This window comes from Drosophila virilis, chromosome 2 (assembly GCF_030788295.1).
Source record: "Drosophila virilis strain 15010-1051.87 chromosome 2, Dvir_AGI_RSII-ME, whole genome shotgun sequence".
NCBI classification, from domain to species: domain Eukaryota; kingdom Metazoa; phylum Arthropoda; class Insecta; order Diptera; family Drosophilidae; genus Drosophila; species Drosophila virilis.
In genome coordinates this window covers 10365334-10387525 of record NC_091544.1, presented here as the reverse complement: position 1 = coordinate 10387525, position 22192 = coordinate 10365334, and the positions used below count along the sequence as shown (strand labels likewise).

The 22192-nt window shown below is 45.8% G+C and overlaps 1 protein-coding gene across 1 annotated transcript in view; it reads left to right on the top strand.

The window, feature by feature from the left end:
• tnc (tenectin) overlaps window positions 1-21657 on the top strand; it is a 37960-nt gene extending 16303 nt beyond the window's left edge. Inside the window, exons 3-7 of the mRNA XM_002054210.4 lie at window positions 11347-11385; window positions 12677-12874; window positions 12935-13189; window positions 13251-20964; window positions 21026-21657. Of these exons, the coding sequence (XP_002054246.2) occupies window positions 11347-11385; window positions 12677-12874; window positions 12935-13189; window positions 13251-20964; window positions 21026-21128 (8309 nt within the window). The 3' untranslated portion in view covers window positions 21129-21657. The remainder of the gene's footprint in view (window positions 1-11346; window positions 11386-12676; window positions 12875-12934; window positions 13190-13250; window positions 20965-21025) is intronic.
• Window positions 21658-22192: the final 535 nt, after the last annotated feature.

The window sequence follows — 22192 nt, the reverse complement described above, 5'->3', positions numbered from 1 at the left end:
TTATGTCAACATAAATTACAGTTAGGCAGCTAAGTATCTGAGTGCTGAACCACCAGCCCACATCCCACTCTTGTGGGAGATGCTCGCATATGCGCTGTCTATTCTGATTATTTTGGCCATAAATTTTGCACACATTTTGAGGCTCAAGCGCACTTGTCGATATTTTGGTGGAAGTCGAGCTAATTAAAGCATTTGGCATTGGGCCTCTGTGACAAATTGCTATCAGCCAGCAACAGCTGCCACGACTGACACTTGTCCAGGGTCAGGGGTGATCACAGTGCCCCTCAGCCCAGAGGTCCGCGTTGCATTTAGCGCTGGCGAAAAAATAATTCAATTACTTGCCATGCGAAATGCGTGGGGTGTCCGAAATTCAATTGAGTCATGCGTTTCCATTTAAATTGAAATTGAAATTAAGGCAAAAATGCCATTGACCGTCGTCCATCTCGGGGGGGTGTTGCAGCTACAGATACAGTTACAGACGGCTACAGATACTAAAATAAATTCAGACCCTTGCCATAAATAAAACCGAGTGCTAATGGCCACACTCGGCAAATGGGTGGGCCAAACGCCTATTTTAGATGCATCTGCCGGAGCGAGGTGTTAGCTTTCACCATATCCCAGCGCTGGAAGGTGCAGCTATAAAATGGCCCATTGGCCTAGCGCTACAGAGTTGTCTTTGTACAATTTAACGACTTGCTTAAACAAAACTTTATGGCAAATAAACCCAAAAATGGTAAAGAGTGGCAAACGAAATACCATTTCTCATGACTGCAGACTGCAGAATATCGGTCAGCGCTGGGTGCTTGCAGTGCTGCTTCCACGGCCAGCAGTAATCACATGCAAACACTGAAACGAAAACCAAAACCGAAACCCAAACCAAAACCTATAACCAAGGCCTAAACACTAAATTCCAGCCGCAGCACATTGTGGCACTCTTTAATGGGCATTCAATAAACAGGCAACAACTGCAGCTGCCTTTGACTGATTTGGCCTAGTCAAAACGATATGCGACAACAGTACGAGCCCGTCAGTCAATCAGTAAGTCAGTCAGTCAGTCAGTCTTTCGGTCTTGTTGACCCACATTTAGCACCGCTCGAATGCTCGATACAGCATTGACTTCTTGGAATTTTCATTAACACATGCCACACTCGTCTCCTCCCGCTAAGGCGCCGCAATAGGGAAAACTACCCAAAAAGAAAATATTAAAAGCGGAAAACAAGAAAAACGCAGAACATTTTGTGAATGGCCGAAAAAGTGCTTGAAGCGTGTGAGCTGAGAACCGATTATAGCTAGATCGATGCGCCTCTTCTATCACTTTTCTCACCTACTTATGGGTATTGTCTGCCACACACACTCGCGCACACACACACAATCTGTTACACTAACAAGCAAACAAAACAGCTCAGTGGACGCTGAGGCTGCCCGTGGAGTTCAACACTTGAGTTTGATGAACTTACAGAACTTGCAGAGAGTCCGCCGCTCAGAGCTGGCTTTACAAGAATTTCACAGCGTGGTGTGGTAATTGAATTGTTCCATTATTAAATTAATACATGCATGAGTACATAACACACATAACACCGTGCTCATGACTCAACACTTGTCTGTATCTGCGAGATACATTTGTATCTATTTTAACTCTCGACAGCTGCCCGTCGTACATCCACATATAAATCAATATAGCCACTGAATCGAGTACTTGCTATAGCCATGATTACTATGCGCAAATCGCTAAAAAGTCGAAACATGTTCAAATACTTCACAACAAGTGGCATTTTGCGTCATGACAAAAGGCCAGTCAAATGCCAATCGCCAATTGGCAATTGTTTTGAGCTCAAGCTATTGGTAACATATCGTGTCTTGGCCAAGTGCCACCCTTTCCTAAATGAGGCTCAAACGCAGTCAACCCGCCAGCCACAGTCGCCTTATGCAATTTTTAAGCTGCCAAGTTCAAGTTTGAATTCAAGCTCAAGGTCGATCTGTTGGGCGCTCGATTGGTCGCATCGACTGCCGGTCAAGTTAATGGACCAACAACAGCGCACGGCACAGTCGCAGTCCATTGCTTGCCGTCGTCGTCGTCGTCATCGTCTGTCAGCAGCCCCGGTAGCCGCAACACATTATTATTATTTTATAAGCCATAAAAAGCAGACGGCAAAATTCAGACTCAAGCTCTACTTGGCTGCCGCCTCATCTCTGCCTTTGGGCTGTGCGCTTATTTTCGTGGGGCGTTTTCATCAATCAATTTCGAGCTCGAGTTCCTTTTTAATAGTTTTGATAAACCCGCATAGGGTATTCAAGTTTTGCTTGGGTATGTGTAACACTGTTTATCGGCGGACGTTTCGCACCAATGCCTCGCCTTAAGGTTCGGTTTGTGTAATATTAATATTTAATATTGATACTTATTTACTCTAATTCATTTTTATAATAAAATTTCGGTTTTATGTTTGAATCGGTTCACAAAATAATAAAAATGAAGTTGGAATTCGTATTTTAAAACGGATCTGCTAATAGTTAATTATCAGTCCTGTCTCTATTTCTACTCTTTTAGCTTAGACTTGGATATTTAATTATGATAGTAGTAATATTACTACTCAGGCTATATATTGTCACATTAAATGTTGAACAATTGCAACTATGTGTTACATGCGTAAGGGTATTAGATCTTCGCCAAGCCTCAGATTGCTTCTCCCGTTTTTTGTTCACATGGCTGTGAGCTACAGGTGTTGGTTCTTTTTTCTTGGCATCTGCTTGACGATTCCTCATACTTAACTGCTGCTGGTGCTGAAGCAGGAGTTGGAGGTTGGAGCTGCAGTTGAAGCTGGAATCTGGGGGCTGGGCAATTGACACCAATGAAAGTACTCATACTTCAAGTCGTAGATATTTATAGTATGTGGCGTAGAAAACTGATAACTCATAGTCACTGAACTTCAGTTTTGGGCATGGCTGCTTCTAATTGGAGACACCACAATTGATCAATGCTAGAGCCGAGCCTGGCTTATGTTTTTAAAGTACTTCATCATGGTGCGATGGAGCAGTCGGAAGATGGTTACTCGTCTCTAAGCATATTTTATATAAAGTTTTAATGATGCTTAACTGATTGCTTAATTTATAACCAATTACAAAAGCATTAGTACGTTTCGGGCTGGAACTTCATATTTTTATGTTCATATACATATATTTGTTTTTTTTTTCTTTTGGTTTATTGCGCATATAAATCGCCTGTTTATGGCTAACTAAAGTCGTGAGTTGCGGAAGTCAAATGGCATTTTGGGGTTTTATAGCCACTTGCCGCGCTTAATTAGCCTGTATTAGGTGGCTTTTTAAGCGCCAAGCATCTGGCCAAACTATGCCCAACTATCGACGGAAATTTCTAGACAGGCTTGGGTTGAGGCAAACATCATTATTATGCTCAAGTATTAATTGCATGAGCGCTCGCCGATGATATCAGCCACATGCCAGCATCATCAGGCACAGCAGCAGCAGCCGCAGCAGCAACAGCGGCTTTAATCAAGATTTTTTGCTGCCTCTCAGCAGCTTAGCCACGCGCATATAATTAACATTTTGGCCAGCTACACCCGACCAGGTTCAATGTCAAGTGCTATGCCGGCTTATCAGCTGCTTGATAAGCATATGACCAACGGTATGTGGCACTTGGAGCAGGCGTGGCTGCTGGCGATCGTAAATATTTCGTATGCAAACACGCTGACACTGTCTGTACCTGTGCATATACTTATGGCCATGGCTGTACCTGTCTCTCTCTCGGTACCTGTAGCATAGCCACATACCAATAGCCCATACTTTGTAGTCAGTCGTAGTCAAACTTGACGTAGTAGTTGCTGGCTTATTTGCCTGGGCCAAACAGCCGCTGACCATTGACCGATATGGAGATGTGGCTAAGCAGCAGCTAAGTGTATGTGTGTGTGTGTGTGTGTGTGTGTGTGTTGGCTGCGTAGCTGTGGAATTTCATAGCCACTTGAAGAACAACTACGCGAGTTAGAGATCACGAACTTGCGGGTTAAGCAGCCCACACGATCCGGCTGCGTGCGAGTGGCAACAGGATGAATCTGTGTCCACACACGATTCTCAGGCAGATTTTTGGCCAAACTTTCGACAGTGACACAATTAGAAGCCGCCCAGACCATGTCCGCATCGCCTTTGTGCCATATGCTGCCTTTTGGCCATAAATAAGCATTGGCAGCCTGCTGAGAAGCGTCGACTTTCGTTTCGGCCCACCAAAGACGCCCCAGTCGTACATCAATTTGTCAAAATGAAAAAACAAAACACACAGAAATGGATGTTCTGTTGTTGGTGTAAAGAGCTCAACTCAAAGCTCAAATCAAAACTGCGTATGATAAATTGACCATGACTTGGAGACAGAGCCCAGAGTTATGATCATAACAAAACAAAAAAAAAAAATAGAAAAAAAAAATTAAAAGCACATTTATAATTCTTAAAGCAGCGCACAGAGCCACTTAGTTTGTTTTGATTTAACCCACGCGAGCCACCCATTTGTTAGGGGCCATTGACCAGATTTAGCCAGCCAGAGCCATTTGTGGCCGAAAGGGCTTCACTGCACTTGATTTCAATTAAATGAGAGCCGCGAATCGAGCATCGAGAATACAGAATTGAGAATTCTGAATGTGTGGCGTGTGAACCACCGTCTTCTTCAGCTGTCTGGCGGAAGCACAGACAGCTCTCGATACGATTTTTATCAGCGTTACAATTTTCAACTTCCTGCGACAAGGTCGCCGCGGCGGGGAGGAGCAAGCTAGGGGAGGGAGGGCGGTTTGGTAATTTCATTTAAGTAAATAATCAGTGAGCGAGTGGTGGAGCTTGCGGTTAACTGGCAGCAATTTGTATGTGTAACGGTAACTGTAAGCCACATTCGGCAAGCATCTGAACGTGGCCCACACCACACAATTTTAGCCACAGAAATTACACAATTTGGCCATTAACGCCTTTGGTTCGGCTGGTTCCTACAGCTGTGCCTTGACAATGAAATGGCTGCTGTGATTGCTGTAATTCTGTGGCACTTACTGCAGAAGTTGCAGTTGCAGTTGCAGTTGCAGTTGCCGCAGCTACCAAAAGACAAAGAGAGGCCAGCAAATGCAAATGCAATATTCTGTTTAGTAGAGCAAAACGCCGGCAAGAAATGAATTAACAATTCTCAGATTTCCCATTGTGATAAACCCAAGACCCACAGACTGATATATAGCATGTACAATATAGCATAAGTGTGTGTCGGTCTATGCCATAACCATAGCTCATATTATGTTTGTTTTTTTCTTTTTTTTCTTTATTATGTTATTGTTTGATGTCATTGAACTTGAACTTGTTGGCCAGCTTGCGCCCGCCAGACGTCACTTTGTATCTATTTCTGTTTTTTTATCTCTATTTTTTTGCTGTCTATTTTTTTATTTGGCATTTTATGCAACCTCTTGGCGTGAATATGCTAATTTTCAATTTGTACAACACGTTGTCGCCGACGTTGCCGTCACTCTAAAAACGTGTTGGAAATGCTAATTAATAGCTGCCGTTCGACAAACATTTGCGGCTTGAATCATATTTATGGCAATTAGTTGAGATTTGACCCAATTTGAACTGGCTTTGCCAATGCTAATTGGCATTTTATGATAGCCGGCTTAAGACGGAAACCCTTTTCAGAGCCCAACAAGTCAATGGCATTTTAGCCGAGCTGGCATTTTGACATTCCTGGCTGGCGCCAATCGTTGGCTAACAGGAGCTACTGTGGCATCTGACACGGAACACAACGTAACGTCCAGCTTCAGAGTTTGCGGTTCGCTGAGCAACAGCTCGAGCTTGGACATGGACATGGACTTGGGTTTGGTCTTTGTCTTGGTCTGGGACTGCGTGTTAGAATTCATTTTGACACTATTAAGACGAAAGGCTTGCAGCGAAAGAATGGTAATTAGCCATGTCTTGGCTGGTAGCTCATTTTTACACAGATCTTTATCACATGGTGCAATGACTTCCCACAGCTTTTCAATTGTGTAACTTTAGCTTTGGGAGCGAACAGAACTCCCTGGTTCCAATGCCCGGCCAAGCAGGGGGTTCAATCAACTCGCAGCCTAGCACCTTTACGCATGGCGAACCCACAAGTACCCAGAAGTACCCACAAGACGCCACAGTGTGGGTCATGTTAAGTCACTTAGCAGCGGCCACTCACTGAGAGCATGGGGAGGGAGTGGCGGGTGGATAGTTTTTACTATGTACAAGGAATAAACTAATACCTAGTATAATTATCGCTTTGCTGATCTCTTGTTCTGGCTGTTGCTGCCTCGCTTTGTGCGTTTGGCAACATTGAATTTTCATGGTTGAGGCAGCTTCTTCTAATGCTGCAGTAAGCCAACACGCAACACATACTATTTAATACGCTATATAGCAGCAGTATCTGCATTCGCCAATCATTAGCTTAAAAGCAGACGCTGTCGCGGACGCGGACGCGCTGTTGCTGTTGCTGTCGTGGGAGTAGATACAAATCGCCAGCTGTCCAGGGGGCAACTTCTTGGCGGGGCAAGCAATTAGCGCTTGAATGCCACGTGAATGCTTTACCAAATGAGGCGCACGGCCACGTTGAGCCCACAGATACTCGTAACTAATTGAAACGGCCGCAAGCCGTGCGGCCCAAACGTGAGAATATCTTGTGGACATTATCATCAATCTTGCGGCTTGTCAGCAAAGTCAGCTGGCGTTGCAGCCGAAGCTGGACACGCGCTTCAAGTTATCTGAGGACTTTGGCTCTGACTGAAGACTGTTAGATGCTACTCAAAAATCAAATCCAAATTAATAAACAGTTACGCATGCGCAGCTGAAAACGAGTTGCATGCAACAGAGGCAACAACAGCTGCAGCAACAGTTGCAGCGGGCTGACCGCGTCCGAGCAAGCCGTTGATTATAGATCTTGTCTGTTATTTTGGCAAACTGCACTCGACTCAGCTCGACTCGACTCGACTGCAATTGCAGTAATCAATGCGCTGTTATCAATAACAGCTAGCGGTGCCAAGGATTGAATGCAGAGCAGCAGCATCAAGAGCAAAGCAGTAAGTTCGGCAGACGACAATTTGTTTGTCCGTGTCCGTAACGGGCCAGAAGAATTTGTTGAAAATTGCACAAACAAAAATTATGATATATCTGGCTTGTTGCAGCCCGTGGGCAGATCTGTGATTAGCTTCGCCCAGCGGCAACATACACGACTGACAGACAGACAGACGGGCAGACAAACAGACAGATTGATGGCCCGATGGGGGCCCATTAAAGCCACGCAGTGCAATCAAAACAAATCAAGCACAGGACACATAAAAAACAACAACAACTGCAAAATATGGAAAGGCTATGGCTAGGATCCTCAACTGTGGGAAACTATGCGGCTTAACTACTCCTTTAACTGCTTAATTACAGCGCCTCAAGGCCATGTGGCAACTCTTAGTTCCACTCCAAAGTTGGGACCAGACTCATTATTATCTATTAAGTAGTCAGATTTGCAGTCCGATGGCAACGAAAAAAGCAAAAGTTCCGGGCCAACTGACAACCTGACTGACTGTCTAATGACACTGGCCCTTTCGCAGGGACTCTGAAATCTTGGGCTCTACAGCATAAACACATATGTATGCATATGAGCTGCAGCCAGTTGCCTGCGGTGCAGTTGCCAGCAATTACAATGCTCACATATAGACAGCCAAGGATTGGATTCATGTCTAGGCCTAGACCAGCTCTTGGTAATTGTATCATATGCATAGCAGCAGCAGAAGCTGCGGCAACAGCGGCTAAGGCAGCAGCAGCATTGACTCCATCAGCAACAGGCAGCAATTTCACGGCATCCTCGTCATGACCAGCGGGCATAATTTACTTAGAACGAATCATGTCTAGGTTGGGCTGGTAATAAAACACAGCGTCACGCCAAGGCCCAAAGCCCACAAGCTAGCAGCATCATCAGGCATAGAGCCTGGTGCAACTGCGTCCAATTTGGCAGCGCAAGGAGCCGCTGCATTGGATGCTGTCGACGTCTACATTGCTACCTTGTCCCCGACATAATCATGTTAAATTACTCGCAAATTCATTTGCTGTGCGCGGCTGCTGCCTCCGTTGGGCGCATTGTTGTTAGGGAGCTTCCCTTTGCCTCCATCTCGCTGATGCATGGTGCATGATATGGCGGCACACACACACACACACACACACACACATACACACAGAGCGTGTGTATGGGCATGTGCTTGTGCATGGGCTTGGGCATGGGCATGGGTTGTTAGCTTGTCGCTCACTCCATATTGATCGACTCGGCATTATGGAAATTATGTGATCAAGGCCATAGAAAATGGAAATTGTTTTCGCAACAAAAAATTTGCATGCCTCTTCCTCGGCAGCAGCAGCAGCAGCAGTTGTTGCTGCCTCTTCTTGGCCTGGCATAATTTCTGTTTTCCTGCCATTGCATAATTGAACCAAACCAAGACGAGCCGAGCTGCGTCGAGCTGAGCTGGGGCCGTGCAATTATAGTTCGATTTATTGCATGTGCAGTCGGTGCACGCGGGTCCCTTGTTGGCGCATTGTTCTCGTCGGACATGGAGCACTTCGACCTGGCTCTAATTACGTTCATCTATATCAAATGCAGCCAGCGATTCGCCAACGATTCGCTATTGTCACCCAAAGAAAGAAGAGCCGGCTGAAACGGCTTTCTGGCCTTTACGGCCTTATCAGCTAGCCATATATCTTGGCCGGGTGAAGCGTGCTGTGGGTGTGCTGCTGCAGCTGCTCGATGTTGCCAAAGTAGCGGTAAAGAAGCTGCTGCTGCCGCCGCGTTTGGCAACGCATAGCAACACACAAAAATGGCGCATTGGGAGGGGAGCATGACTGCAGCCCAAAGGAAGATTTGTGTTTATTTTGTAATCTTTGAAATATTTGTGGCATGGCAAATATTTCACTAGCTGCGTTTCCGCGTACCGCAAGAGGACAGCAAATAGAGAGAGAGGGAGGAAGGGACAGACTGAAATTGAAAAAGGAACGATTGCTATCAACGAAATATTTAGCGAAACTTCCACTTTTCACATGCCACAGGCGCTGTCTCCGCGCCTGGCCTCTGTAGTTAGTCTAAGCCGCTGAGCATACCCGCCCCCCCCTCTCCCCCTTTTCCTTCCGCTTAGCCCCACACACACACATCCGCCTGCGAATCCACCTACAGCCACTAAATAATAAAGCGTAACCAGCAAAAGGCGTGCCCGCTGCCTTAGCCTGGTCAATGCGACTGTCGGAGACAGAGCCAGAGTCGCAGTCGCAGTCGCAGTCGAAGCCAGAGCCAGCTTCGGCACCTAGGCCTAAGTCTAGGCCTACTTATGTAAGTAAAGCCAGCTAGTGGCTTGTATTTTATGGTTTGTGTACACATTTTTGCACACATGCGCGACCGGGTCATTCAACTTGCTGCAGCCGCAGCAGCAGCGGAGGCAGCGAGAGCTGCAGCAACAGCAGCCATCCAGCCATGGCCATGGCCATGGCCAAGCATCGGTCGGGAAGCGAGGTGCGCGCGCGCTTTCCTAGAATAAACAAAATGCACGACTCTTGCGACAGCAGTAACAACAACAACAACAACAACAACAGCAACCAACGCCGCCAACAACTTTGGCTTGGCCCGAAGCTGCAGTCATGTGAATGTAGCAGCCAAATCAACACCAACAACAACAACTTAGTTGGCTGAGTAACTGACTGACTAACTGACTGACTGACTTCTGTTTGTTGGACCGACACGACAATGTTTGATGTGTACCATCAGCAGCCGGCAAACGACGACTCATGCGTCTTGGTCATCATCGTCGTGCTGATGCTGCCGCGTATTCTCGTACTCGTACTCTTACCCGTACTCGTGTACTCCACAACTCGTATGTGGCTTGTTTTAGTTGTTGCACTTGCAGCGGAAAATTGTTGCATAAGTTTGCATTACAAGGCGGCCAACTGGGAACTGGCAAATGGCAACTGGGCAGTACATTGCGGGGCATGCTGGCTGCGAACCGGCTGCATGATTGACTCCCATTGCTGCTGCTCCCAAGTGCAACCAATGTCGCCCCCTTCGAGCCAAATTCTGTGCCCGCTCAGTCTCCTTCTCTCTTGCCCTCTTACTCTCCCCTCTCTCCCTCTCTCTATCTCTCTCTCTCTATTTTTCCGTCCAGGCAGGCAATCCTTAACAGTTAATGTGTGAATTTTTATGCGTTGCCAGGTTCGGTCGTGGCTGTTGCTGTTCTTACCGCATAAAATGTAATTTACATCCGTTAGTTTGAATGAGTAAGTCGTTGCAGCAACATGCCGCAGCAACTGCCTCGCCATTGAAATTGCTACTCTGATTTGTTGCTGCTGCCGCTTCTACAGCTTAGAGCCTGCCTGCCTTTTGGCCAATATTATGCTTATGAGCACTTGCCGTTAGAATTTGCATTGTTATTTCGGATGCATTTCGAAGCCGAATTGCAGGCATTCTAAATTATATTGCTGCCGGGTAAATAGTAGCCGTAGCTACTCAATCAAGCGAAAATTAACATTTGATATATGTGCAAAATTGTCAACCCTTCAACTGGGCGCAATTAATCAAAGTTGGGCCAACAACAACAGCAGCAACTATTCACAACAAAATGCAATTTGTCAAATCATTTAAGCTGCTGCTGTTGCTGCGGCAGCATGTTGCTGTCGTGGTCGTGTAAACGCCACCGCAGCAACAAGTGGCCGCCAGTTGGCTGCCGCGCGCGTTGCCGGCTAACTGTCAGCTTAAACAATTTGTTTGAGCCATTTTTTAGCGACTCTCGCTGCAGTTGGCCCAGTGTGGGACACACACAGGGTAAGATCCTCCAGCTACGTGCCATTATTTGTTGCAATCTCTGTTGTTGTTGCTACGGTTGCCGCTGCTGCAGGTTGCCGCTGCTGCTGAATTTTGATTATGTGGTAATAACACGTTGCACGCACACAAAGCCGAGCACTGCAACAGTTGCAGTTGTTGCTGCAATTTGCTGCCCGTTTGTTGTTGCTGGCTGCTTGTTGCCAGTTGCCTGTTGCATGCTGACCAGCGGCGGTCGGGCCCTGTTATCAGACGCGGCTGGCCTATCAACGAGTACCACGAATAGAAGACCAAGTCCAAGTGCCTCGACTTCGGCCTACGCAAGTTTGCAGCCACGTCTAATTTCAATTGCATGCAGGTACAATTAGAGGTCTGGCATGTAATAGATAAATTAATTTATTATAGTCATGACGACTAACGGATATGGCCATCATAAAATTCTGCCGTAATCGAGAAAAATAACTATGGCATTTCGTAATACAATACAAATTAATTTATTTCTCTTTTTTACATTTCTTTTGCAGCCCCACTGCAGGAATACACGGAAATACAACAGTACCCAGGTAAGTGAGAAGCCGCACAGATCAAAATACCCAAGAAATCCGATTAGATAATCAAAGAAAACGATTTGACAGGGATTAAATATAACCTTATAATTCATTTATAATGTGAAATCAAAGCATTCAAGTTAATTGATCCCCATTTTACAGCCACTTAACATTGCCCCGCGCCAAGCGGCTAATCAACCACAATAGATCTGACCAATAGCTGACCCAAAGTTGTCATAAAAAGAGCAGAGCAGAACGTGGGGGGGACTGTGTACCGCATTATAAGGCTGTTAACTGAGGTGTGAAAAAATACCCGAATGAAATGAGAATGCGCCAGCAGTCAAGCAAATACTCTGTAACTGATATATATGCTATGATAGAAAATTATAGATTTCGATAGATAATGCTTTCGAAATAATAAAGCAAAATTGCATAATGCCAACATTGGTGAAGACATTGCTATTAATGTTTTAGGATATTAAACAAATAAAAAAAAAAAAATTTTTTTTGAAAAAGTCCAATTTTTCTAAATATCTAACTCTTGTAAGTGTTATTTGTTTTTGAATTCGGAAGAGACAGATTTTGCTCTTAGGTTGGTGTTCTGTATAATTAAACTAGACATTACCTTTTTTATCTATGTAAAATATAATATATATAAAATGTGTACAGGGTATTTAAAACAAAATGAAACACAAAGGTACAAACGCTTTTTTACGAGCTTAATGTTGAAAACGTGAGCCCCAGACAGCGACACCAAAGATTTCAATCAAAAATTGTCTAGCCAACAAGTCAGCGGCACAGGCCAACAACACAAATGGTAGACAGAGCTGGAGCTGGGCGGAAACACGTTAGCGGGGAACTGCTGCAAGTTGCGCTTAACGTGTTAATAATGTGATTTGAAATTTATTGCGGGTGGACGCCAGTAAATTAGGTAGCCCAGTACCAGTGTCAGTAACCAGTAGCCATAGACGAGACGTACGTATGTTAAACGTTGCTCGGCGCCTGAGTTGTGTGTGTTTAACGACTCTGATGAGCAATAAAAGATATCTATAGCTGCACGTATTATGACAGTTGATGGCGCTGGGCCTTAATTTATGGCCAAAACGACACAGTGGCACACATGAGCTAGTTAAGACTTGGCTTGAATGCATAACTGATGCTAGGGAACTAACTGCTAGTATTACTCGCACTGTCATATATTAAGTAGTTGAGGTAGGCATTGTTTGGGGCGATGGTTCCCAGGGCTGCTCCAGTTATACCTAGCTGGGTTGGTAATGAATCGCAACTTTCTTTTCGCTTATTGCAGAGGGCTGCTACTACAACTATGCGCATTACAATGAAGGTGACCGCATCATGACCAATGAGCCGTGTCTCAACTGCACCTGCCACAATCGCATGCTTATGTGCTATCTGCGCGTCTGCCCGTTCACCAAGCCCATTGGTCACGATTGCATTGTGGAGAAGCGCGAGGATCAGTGCTGTCCCATCATAACCTGTCCAGAGGGTAAGCTCTATAAGCCATATTTCTATAGCTAGATATTTAAACTACGTGTTGCTGTTGCAGTTCCTGTGGACGTGCCTTATCATACTCCCGAGCCTGGCACCGAACTGAGCATACCCGAGAAGTTTGGCTGCAGCATTGAGGAGAAGTTCTATCCAGAAGGCGCCCAGGTGCCATCGAATCCCAACAAGCCATGCGAGCTGTGCTACTGCATTAACAATCAGACCAAGTGCGTTATGCAGGAGTGCACCCTACATGTGGACGGCTGCACACCCATATACAATAAAGGCTCTTGTTGTCCCGTGCGCTACAGTTGCGGTAAGTCGATTAAGGATTGGGTTCTTAAAAGCAAATTTTGATTTCACATTGTTCGTTGCAGATCACGAAAATGATGTTCTTGAGCTAGAGGATCAGTCGACGACAACGACCACGGTTCGTCCAACGCCTGGCTTTATTTTGACCACAACCATGACACCAGCCGTGTCTGCGGATTGCATCCACAATGGCAAGAACTTTGCGGATGGTGCATCCATCAAGGGCAAGAATGCTTGCGAGCATTGTTACTGCATGCGCGGCGATATTGTGTGTGCCGTGCAAGAGTGCGAGATGCCAATGAGTACAGCTAGTGGTAAAGCCTGCCGTGCCATGCCAGCCGCCGAGGGCGAGTGTTGTCCCAGCAATTACATTTGCGAGGATGACAGTGCCACGACTGAAATCATTGAGGTTACTACCCAGGAGGTTAGCCGGGATGAGGCGACTGTTACTACAGCAACGCCGGTCAAGGATATACATGGTGAAATACCCAAGGAAGACGTTGATCTTCAAGAACACATTGATGACGAGGAGAAGGATAAGGATGTGGCCACAGAGAGTCCAACAGAAGAAGTCGGCAGCGGCGAGGTTGATCAAGAGTACACTACTGCTGCTCCTGTGCATGACGATAAGATTCAGGAGAAAGAGCCTGAGACCTCTACTATCGGTGCTGATAATAGAATTGATGTACCAGCTGAATCATCGCCGGCAACGTCTGTCGAGGAAGGCAGCGGCGAGGAGCATATTATTAAGGCCACTACTCCACGAACAGAGGAAGCTGTTAAGCCTGCCGAGCCGACTAAGGAAGGTAGCGGTGAAGATAAGGCTCCAACTGCTGCTGAGGAAGGTAGCGGTGAAGACGACGATATCACAGCCACGCCTCCAGTATCTTCTACAAGCTACGAAAATGAGCAAGAAATTGTTAAGCCTACAACACCTGTTTCTGAAGTCCGTCCTGATGAAGATGGTCAAGAGGCTACTACTTCCAAAGTGGAGATTAGCGAGGAGGAGGATGCCGCCAAGGGTACAACTCCAGCTGAGGATTTCAGCGACAAGGAAGATGTCAGTAAGAGTACAACTCCAGCTTCAGAGGTTAGCGCTCAGGAAGATGTTGCCGAAGGTACAACACCATCTGAAGACATTAGCGATAAGGAAGATGTTGCCAAGGGTACAATTCCAGCTGAAGACATTGGCAAAGAGCAAGATGTTGCCAAGGCTACAACTCCAGCTACAGATGTTACTGATAAGCAAGATGTTGCCAAGGATACGACTCCAGCTACAGATGTTAGTGAAGAGGAAGATACCAGTAAGGCGACAACTCCAGCCAAGGAAGTCAGTGGTGAGGAAGATATTGTCAAGGATACAACTCCTGCAGGAGAAGAAATTCTTTATGAGGATACTAGTAAGCCGAGCGTTTCTGCCGCAGATGAAATTGCTGACGAAGATACTGTTAAGGCTACAACTCCTGCTGCAGATATTAGCGATGACAAGGATATTGTTACGGCTACAACTTCTGCTGCAGTTGTTAGTGATGACAAAGAGGACAAGGCCACAACTCCTGCTACAGATATTAGTGATGAAGAGGATATTGACAAGGCCACGACTATTTCTGCAGATATTAGTGCTGACAAGGAACACAAGGCAACAACTCCTGTTACAGATGTTAGTGATGAGGAAGATACTGTTAAAGCGACTACTCCAGCAAAGGAAGTCAGTGGTGAGGAGGATATTGCCAAGGCTACAACTCCTGCTGCAGATGATAGAGATGACCAGGAAGACACGGCGACAACTGCTGTTGCAGAAGATAAGGATGTTGTTAAAGTTACAACTCCTGCTCAAGACGTCCGTGTTGAAGATGAAATTATCAAGGCTACAACTTCTGCTGAAGAAGAATCAGTTGATAGAGATACTGAGAAAGCTACAACTCCTGCTGGAGAGGTTGCTGGTGAAGGCGATATTGTCCAGGCCACGACTCCTGCGGATCAAGCTAGCACTCAGAAAGACAAGGAGGCTGATAAGCCCAGCGAAGGAGCCAGCGATGACGAAGGAATCATTCCAAGCACCTCGTCTCCTGAGGATACCAGCGGCGAAGAGGATAAGATCGAGGCTTCAACTCCTGCCGTTGAGACAATCAAGTCTACCACACCAAAAACTGAAGAGGATCAGACTGAAGCAGCTGAAAGCTCTACTGACAAAGATGCCGCCAAAGAAGAAGATGAAATTGTGCCGGCAACAACAGCGGCTCCTCATATTCTTTCCTCCACTACTGAAGGCATCAGTGATCAAGATAGTACAGAAAGCACACCAGAAGAAGAGAAGCCTGTCGTACACAGCACAACAATTGCGCCCAAGCAACAGGAGGACAAGGAAGTGCAACCGGTCACAGTGTCCTCAGTTGAAAGTGATGAGAAAGAAGCAGCAGAGGATCACACTGAACAAACCAAGAAGGATGACAAAGAGACATCAACTGAAGAGACTGATAAATTCACAACTGTCAAAGCAGAAATGGACATTCTGTCATCTACCAGTGCACCACTTGATAAGCAGCCTTCCGAGCAGCCCGGTATTGCCACCGATAAGGATAAGGATGAAGCTGAAGATGAAGACCAAACTACACAAGCAGTGCCTGTCAAGTCAGATATTGCTCCTGCTGCCATTGAACCTGATCAAAGTACTGCCAAGCCAGACAAAAGCGAGGAAGGCACAACTGATAAGCCGCCAGCAGTTTATCTGCCTCCTGTTTCAGAAGGTACTGACTCTACAGAGAGAGTTGAAACCAGCACCGAAATCCCAGAATCTACTGAGGAAGATATTACTGCATCTACGTCAGAGGAGGAATCGCCAGAACCAGCCAAGGTTACACCTGAAAAACCAGGCGCCGCGGATGAATTCGCCGCAGAGAAAACTACATTGGCACCAACTACGGATGAGGAGACCACAGATGCAGCCATGCCTGACATGCAACTGCCAGCTGCTATACCAGGAGAAGGCGACTGCTTGGTCGAAGGCAAAACTTATGCCAACAACACCGATGTACCAGCAACAACTCCCTGCGATGTATCCTGCAAATGCATTAGCAGCATTGTGTCCTGTAAGCCAATGGAGTGCAAAATTCCCGAGGATCGTGAAAACTGTGTTCTGGCTACCGATCTTCTTGACGGCTGCTGTCCAACTTATATTTGTGAGGCTGATTCCTCAACAGCGAAGGCCGATGAAAGTACTGATGATGGCAAGTCAACAACTATCAAGCCTGAATCAAGCACAAAGCCTGCTGATAGAGTTGATGATGAACTGGAGTCTACTAGCACTCAACAAATACCACAGGATGTCATTATGCCTTCTGGCATTACTGAGCAGCCATTATCACACGTTAAGCCCGATGAAGAAATCCCATCCGTTACCACAACTATTCCCGTTGTAGATGAAGTCACAACGCCTAAAGATATCAAGAAGCCAACAGCTGAAGATCTGCCTACTGAAGAAGAAATAGATCAAATTGTGGGTGCTACTGCCGCTCCTGAAATCAAAAAAGAAGTTCAGACGCCTGCCGAGAAAGACCACACACCGGAAGACGGTGCACATAAGCAAACTGCAGAGACAACAACTGAGGAAACTGGCAAGCATCCAGCACAGGAACCAACTACAACACCTGCTGCCACTGCCGATGAGTCCAAAAAGGAAACTGAAGATACTACGGACACTACGACCATTGCTCCTATTGTATTGGACGAAGAGAAACCAACAAAAGAGGAGAAGCCCGCTGACGAAAGGGTGGAAACTCCAGAAGACACAATCGAAGACAAGATTTCTGCAACTACCATTGCTCCTACATCTGAGGAAGCATCCACAGAATCTGAGGAAGAGCCCTCATCCACTGAGACTCATGTCGCTGATGTTGATAAGGAACCAGTTGAGGATGCTGAAAAGATCCCTGCATCATCGACTGGCACACCATCTGAAGCTGAGAAAGTCACAACATTGGTTCCATCTACCGATGCTTCTAAGCCTTCTGAAAGCACTGAAGACAGCGTTTCTGCTACAACTCTTCGCCCAGAAACTGAAGAAGATCAAGACACTAAGAAACTGCATATTCCATTGTCGACTACAGAGATCTCAACTAAGTCGGAGGAAGATGCAAAGAAACCTACAGATGATGAAACAAGTACTGAGGCTGATATTGATAAGAAACCAACCCAGGAACCGCAAATTACAACCAAGGCTCCGAAAACGGAAGAAGATAAAGAAACATCTGATGATATATCCACTTCTGCTCCAGCTGATAGCAAGGATCAAGATGAAACTACTGCCTCTCCTATTACAGATGATGAAGAAAAGGTTTCGAGTACAGAAAAGGCTGAACATGAAGAGGAAGAGATCGCGAAAGAAACTACTGCTGCGCCATCTACCGAAGATGAAGTCTCTAAGGTTACCAAGCTTCCTGAAGATGAATCCGTATCAGTCCCAACAACAACCATTGGTTCAGCAGCACAGGCAGATGAGAAACAACCAATCGAAAAAGAGACTCCAGCAACCGTTGAGGATGAAATTGAGCCCGCGGCGAAGCCTTCAGTTACTGTGGCCCCAACTGATGCCGACAAGGAAGAGTCTACAGAGCCAGCTGTCACTATCTCACCAACTAGGGATGAGGACGATACATCTGGTCCTAGTTCCATCAGCCCTGCACCTGAGAAACCAACAGACGACAAAATTGACGAGGAAACTGTTTCAACTGACGCTCCTGTTATTGATGTTTCTAAGAAACCAGAAGATGAAAAGGTTCCATTTGTACCTTCGTCTACTGAGAAAGACCTGGAACCATCAATCCCAACATCTACACCATCAGATAAGAAAACTCAAGACGAACAAATTGACATTGCTACAGATGTTGTTCCCACTGATGAAGATGAAAAGTCATCAACAGAGTCTTCAAGTGAAGAGGGTGAGCAACTGGCCCACACTACAGATAAATCACAAGCTCCAGGGGATACAATTACATCTTCAACGTCTGCACCATCCATCCAAGATGAAGAACATAAGGTGCCAGATCATGATGCCGAAGAAGAAACCATCACAACTGCAGCTCCCTCCATCCAAGATGACACAAAGAAGGCAGCCGAAGAAGAATACACTTCGACACCTTTGGAGATTGATGTGGATACAAAGCTCATTACTACCATTGCTCCAAGCACTGCAGACAAAGAAGCAGAGGAGCCATCTAGCGAAACTACGTCAACCCTACGACCGACCACAAAGGGAGAGCAGGAAACACCAGAGGACAAAATTGATGCTACAACTGTTGCTCCTACTTCCGAAGAGGAAGCAAGACCGTCTGACAAGCCAATTGACATGGGAATTCCTGTGGAGTCAACTGATGCACCATTGGCAGCTTCATCTACAGAATCTGTTGAATTACCCGAAGATAAAATTTCTTCAACAACCCCGCATTCTCAGCCCGAAAATGCCACGGAAACAGCCACTAAGATTCCAGCCGTTGTTGATTCTGAAGAATTGGACAAATACACGACAGTTGCGACTTCTCCTGAAGAAGAACCTTCTGAGCCATTTGATGAAGAGTCAACCTCCTCTGATGAAGAGGCAGACACCCACTCTAAAACCACCATTGCGCCCCTGGTTTCCGACAAAAAGAAATTACCACCATTGCCTACACCTCCATCATCAAGTAAGCCAGAAGAGGATATCAAGAAGCCAGTTACTTCTGATAGCGAAATTGAGCACGAAACTGACTCCACCACTCAGCCTCCATCTTCTGTGGAAGAAGACGAACATATTTCCAATGAGGTGCTTCCGACAGCAACGCCTGCTGACAGTAAATCAGATTCAACAACGATTGCACCAGCCGAAGAGGAGATTGTCAAGAAACCAACTGATGATGAAGTTCAACCTAAGCCAGAAGATAGCCACACCACAGTTCCTCCATCTGCCGGCAGCGAAAAGCCATCCGAGAAGGAACCATCCTCATCCCCAGCTCCAGCAAAGGATGAGCCCGAGGAAGGTGAAGATATTGACTCCACAACCGAGCGTCCAGCTGGAGAAACAGATAGACAGCCAATCGATAAGATTGCCTCCACTGTTTCTCCTTCTGAAGTGGAAGGAGAGCTCCCAACTACAGCTGCTGCAGTTTCTATCAAGGCAGACACTACTACGCCGTCTGCTGATGACAAGATTGATGTCAGTACGGCTTCACCAGCGGTTGCTGAAGATGATGATACAGAGGGTACCACAGTGCGAACACCTATTGAACAGGGCACTATTGAGGATACAACACCCAAGACCGATGAGGACAAGGAACCCGCTCGTATTTCTACTACGCCTAAAACTCAAATTGCAGCTGACACTACGCTTACTCCAATTCATGTTCCTGATGCTGAACAAATCGATACAAAGCCAATGGAAGATGTCATGTCACAAACTATTGCTCCTCAAACTGATGAAGAAAAAATTGAGGATGACGGATCTGCCACAACTTCTGCTGAAGATGCTGACAAGATTCCAGTTACAGTTGCTCCTGCTTCTCATGATATTGAAGCAACCAGCGAAGTTAGCAAGAAGCCATCCGCAACAGAAGATGTGGGTGAGGAAACTACTGAGCCAGGTGCTGTTATAGATGAAGACACCACAGATCAAGTTGCTGGTGCCAAGCTGAAGCCACCAACACCAGCGCCAACAACAGACGAAATCCCCACTAAGGCACCTGTGGAGGAAGATGAATTGCTGGCACAGACTGCGCAAACAGATCTCGAAAAGGAAACTCCAGTTAAATTAACTGAGGCACCAGAGTCTGAAGATCATACTGATAAACCATCCGACACAGAAAAGACTACCGTGGCACCAACTGTTAAGCCAAGCTTAGATTCTACCGAGGAGGATGAAGAGTCGGTTGAGTCGGAGGAGGAGCATACCCCTGCATCAGAGGATACGCATAAGCAAGATGAAAGTGTTGAATCCACCGAATCTGAGGAGAGCGTTACTGAGCCAGCTGAAAAGAAACCTGGACACGACGAGGCCGAAGTCCCAGCTGTGGTCTCAGAGATACCACACACATCAGCTACACCTGCTGCTCATGATGAAGCATCGACGGAGGCATCCAGCGAAGAAACAGCTACCGTACACCCAGATATTGCCAGTATTACAACGCTCCATCCACTGTTCGCACAGCACCTCACCAGCACTACAAAGGCCCCATCTATCGACGATAGACTGGGAGATGGAGAAACTGAAGCTGCACCAACCAAGCAGACCACTGAGACAACCACAACAGAATCGCCGCTCACAACAACCTCAACATCCAGCCCACAACACGAACCCATTACACCGCCTACCTATGGCCACCAACCCCAGTACCCATCTTATCCCGAGGACGAATACGACGAAGAGGAGGTATTTGGCCCAGGTACCTGTCGGTATGCTGGCAAAATTTACGTGTCTGCTCAGCAGATCCCACGCGACGATCCTTGCGATTTCTGCTTCTGCTTCAGAAGCGACATCATCTGCTTGCAGCAATCTTGCCCGCCACCAATTGCTGGCTGTCATGAGGAGCCAATTTCTGGCTTCTGTTGTCCACGATACGAGTGTCCCGTGTCTATGGCCGCTGTGCTCAATATAACGACTAGTACGACAACCACAAGCACCACACTGCCACCACACTTCCTGAACTACTCCCACGGCGATGCTGTCCAACACACTGGCTGTCTCATTAACGGCCGTTCATACAAGGTGGGCGAACCTATCGAATCGACGAGTGGTCCCTGCATCAGCTGCACGTAAGTATACAGTCTATTATTCAAATAGAATTCAACTTATCGACTCTTTATTGAATTTCAGTTGTGGTGGCGATGGCAAGATGAAATGCGACCCACAGCAATGCGTGCCGGAGCCAACAATGCAGCAAGTGATGGCTGCTGTTGCGTCTGGGCGTAAAAGATGAACCACCAGCCATGCATACTAAATATAATTTTAACTAATTTTTAAGCACAGCAAGCAAACAATCACAGAACAGACAAACAAACAGCCCAAATTGCACCCACAGAGCTGCATTCCTCACGTTTTTTGAAGGAGCAAGAACAATATTGAAAAAAAAATAGACTCAGAAATAGACACTGAAACAAAAGATATAAAAAAAAACAAAAACAAAAAAAAAAACGAAGGTGCCAAAACTGGTGAAAATATTGCGACCCACTTAATTAGATCCAAATAATATCAGATCGAACGGAATGAAAATTTGTAAACCTTGAGTTGCCGATAGATATTTGCACTTTTTCAATTGATTTTCAATTTGTTTCGGATTAGGTTACGTGACGAAGCAACCAGTGATATTGTACTGTATACATAGTATAGGTGCAATTAATTTAGAACGCGCTCACTAAAAACGAATTACTTATGTATTTGAAACAATCCCATATAACAGACCATAGCAGCGTACGATGCGCCTTGTAAAGTCGTTCATTGTGGGGCCCCAGAAAATGCGATCGCTTTCAGGAGACTCAAACCTAACCCGACATTTTGGTTCCACAATCAATGACTTTACGAAGCCCCAACGATTGACTATGGAAAAGCCGTTTCTTTTTGTTTGTTTTAATAGCAATACTTTTCTTCAATGCGCTTTTATAGTATTTTAGTCATCTTATTTTAAACATTATTATTTTTTGTGTATTATTGTTGCTTCTAGTCTTCTTTTGTTGTAAGAGCAACGAAATCCGCCTAACACACGCGCAAAATGAGATCAAATCAGATCAGTTCAATTGAGTTGAGATATTGAGATCTTCTATCAACTTTCCCAAGCTTTTATACTTTTTATATACAATATGTGTAAAATGAAGAAACGAACGAAACTAGTTTTTATAGCAATTTTACAAGCGAACCACGAATTGCATAGTTTTTAATGGATTGAATTTAAAGTTTATGTCATTGCATTTGCGCCACCCACGCACAAATCCATCTGTGGTAGGAAAGAAAAGTAATTTAACTAGAGAGTTTTTTAAAGTCAACTGA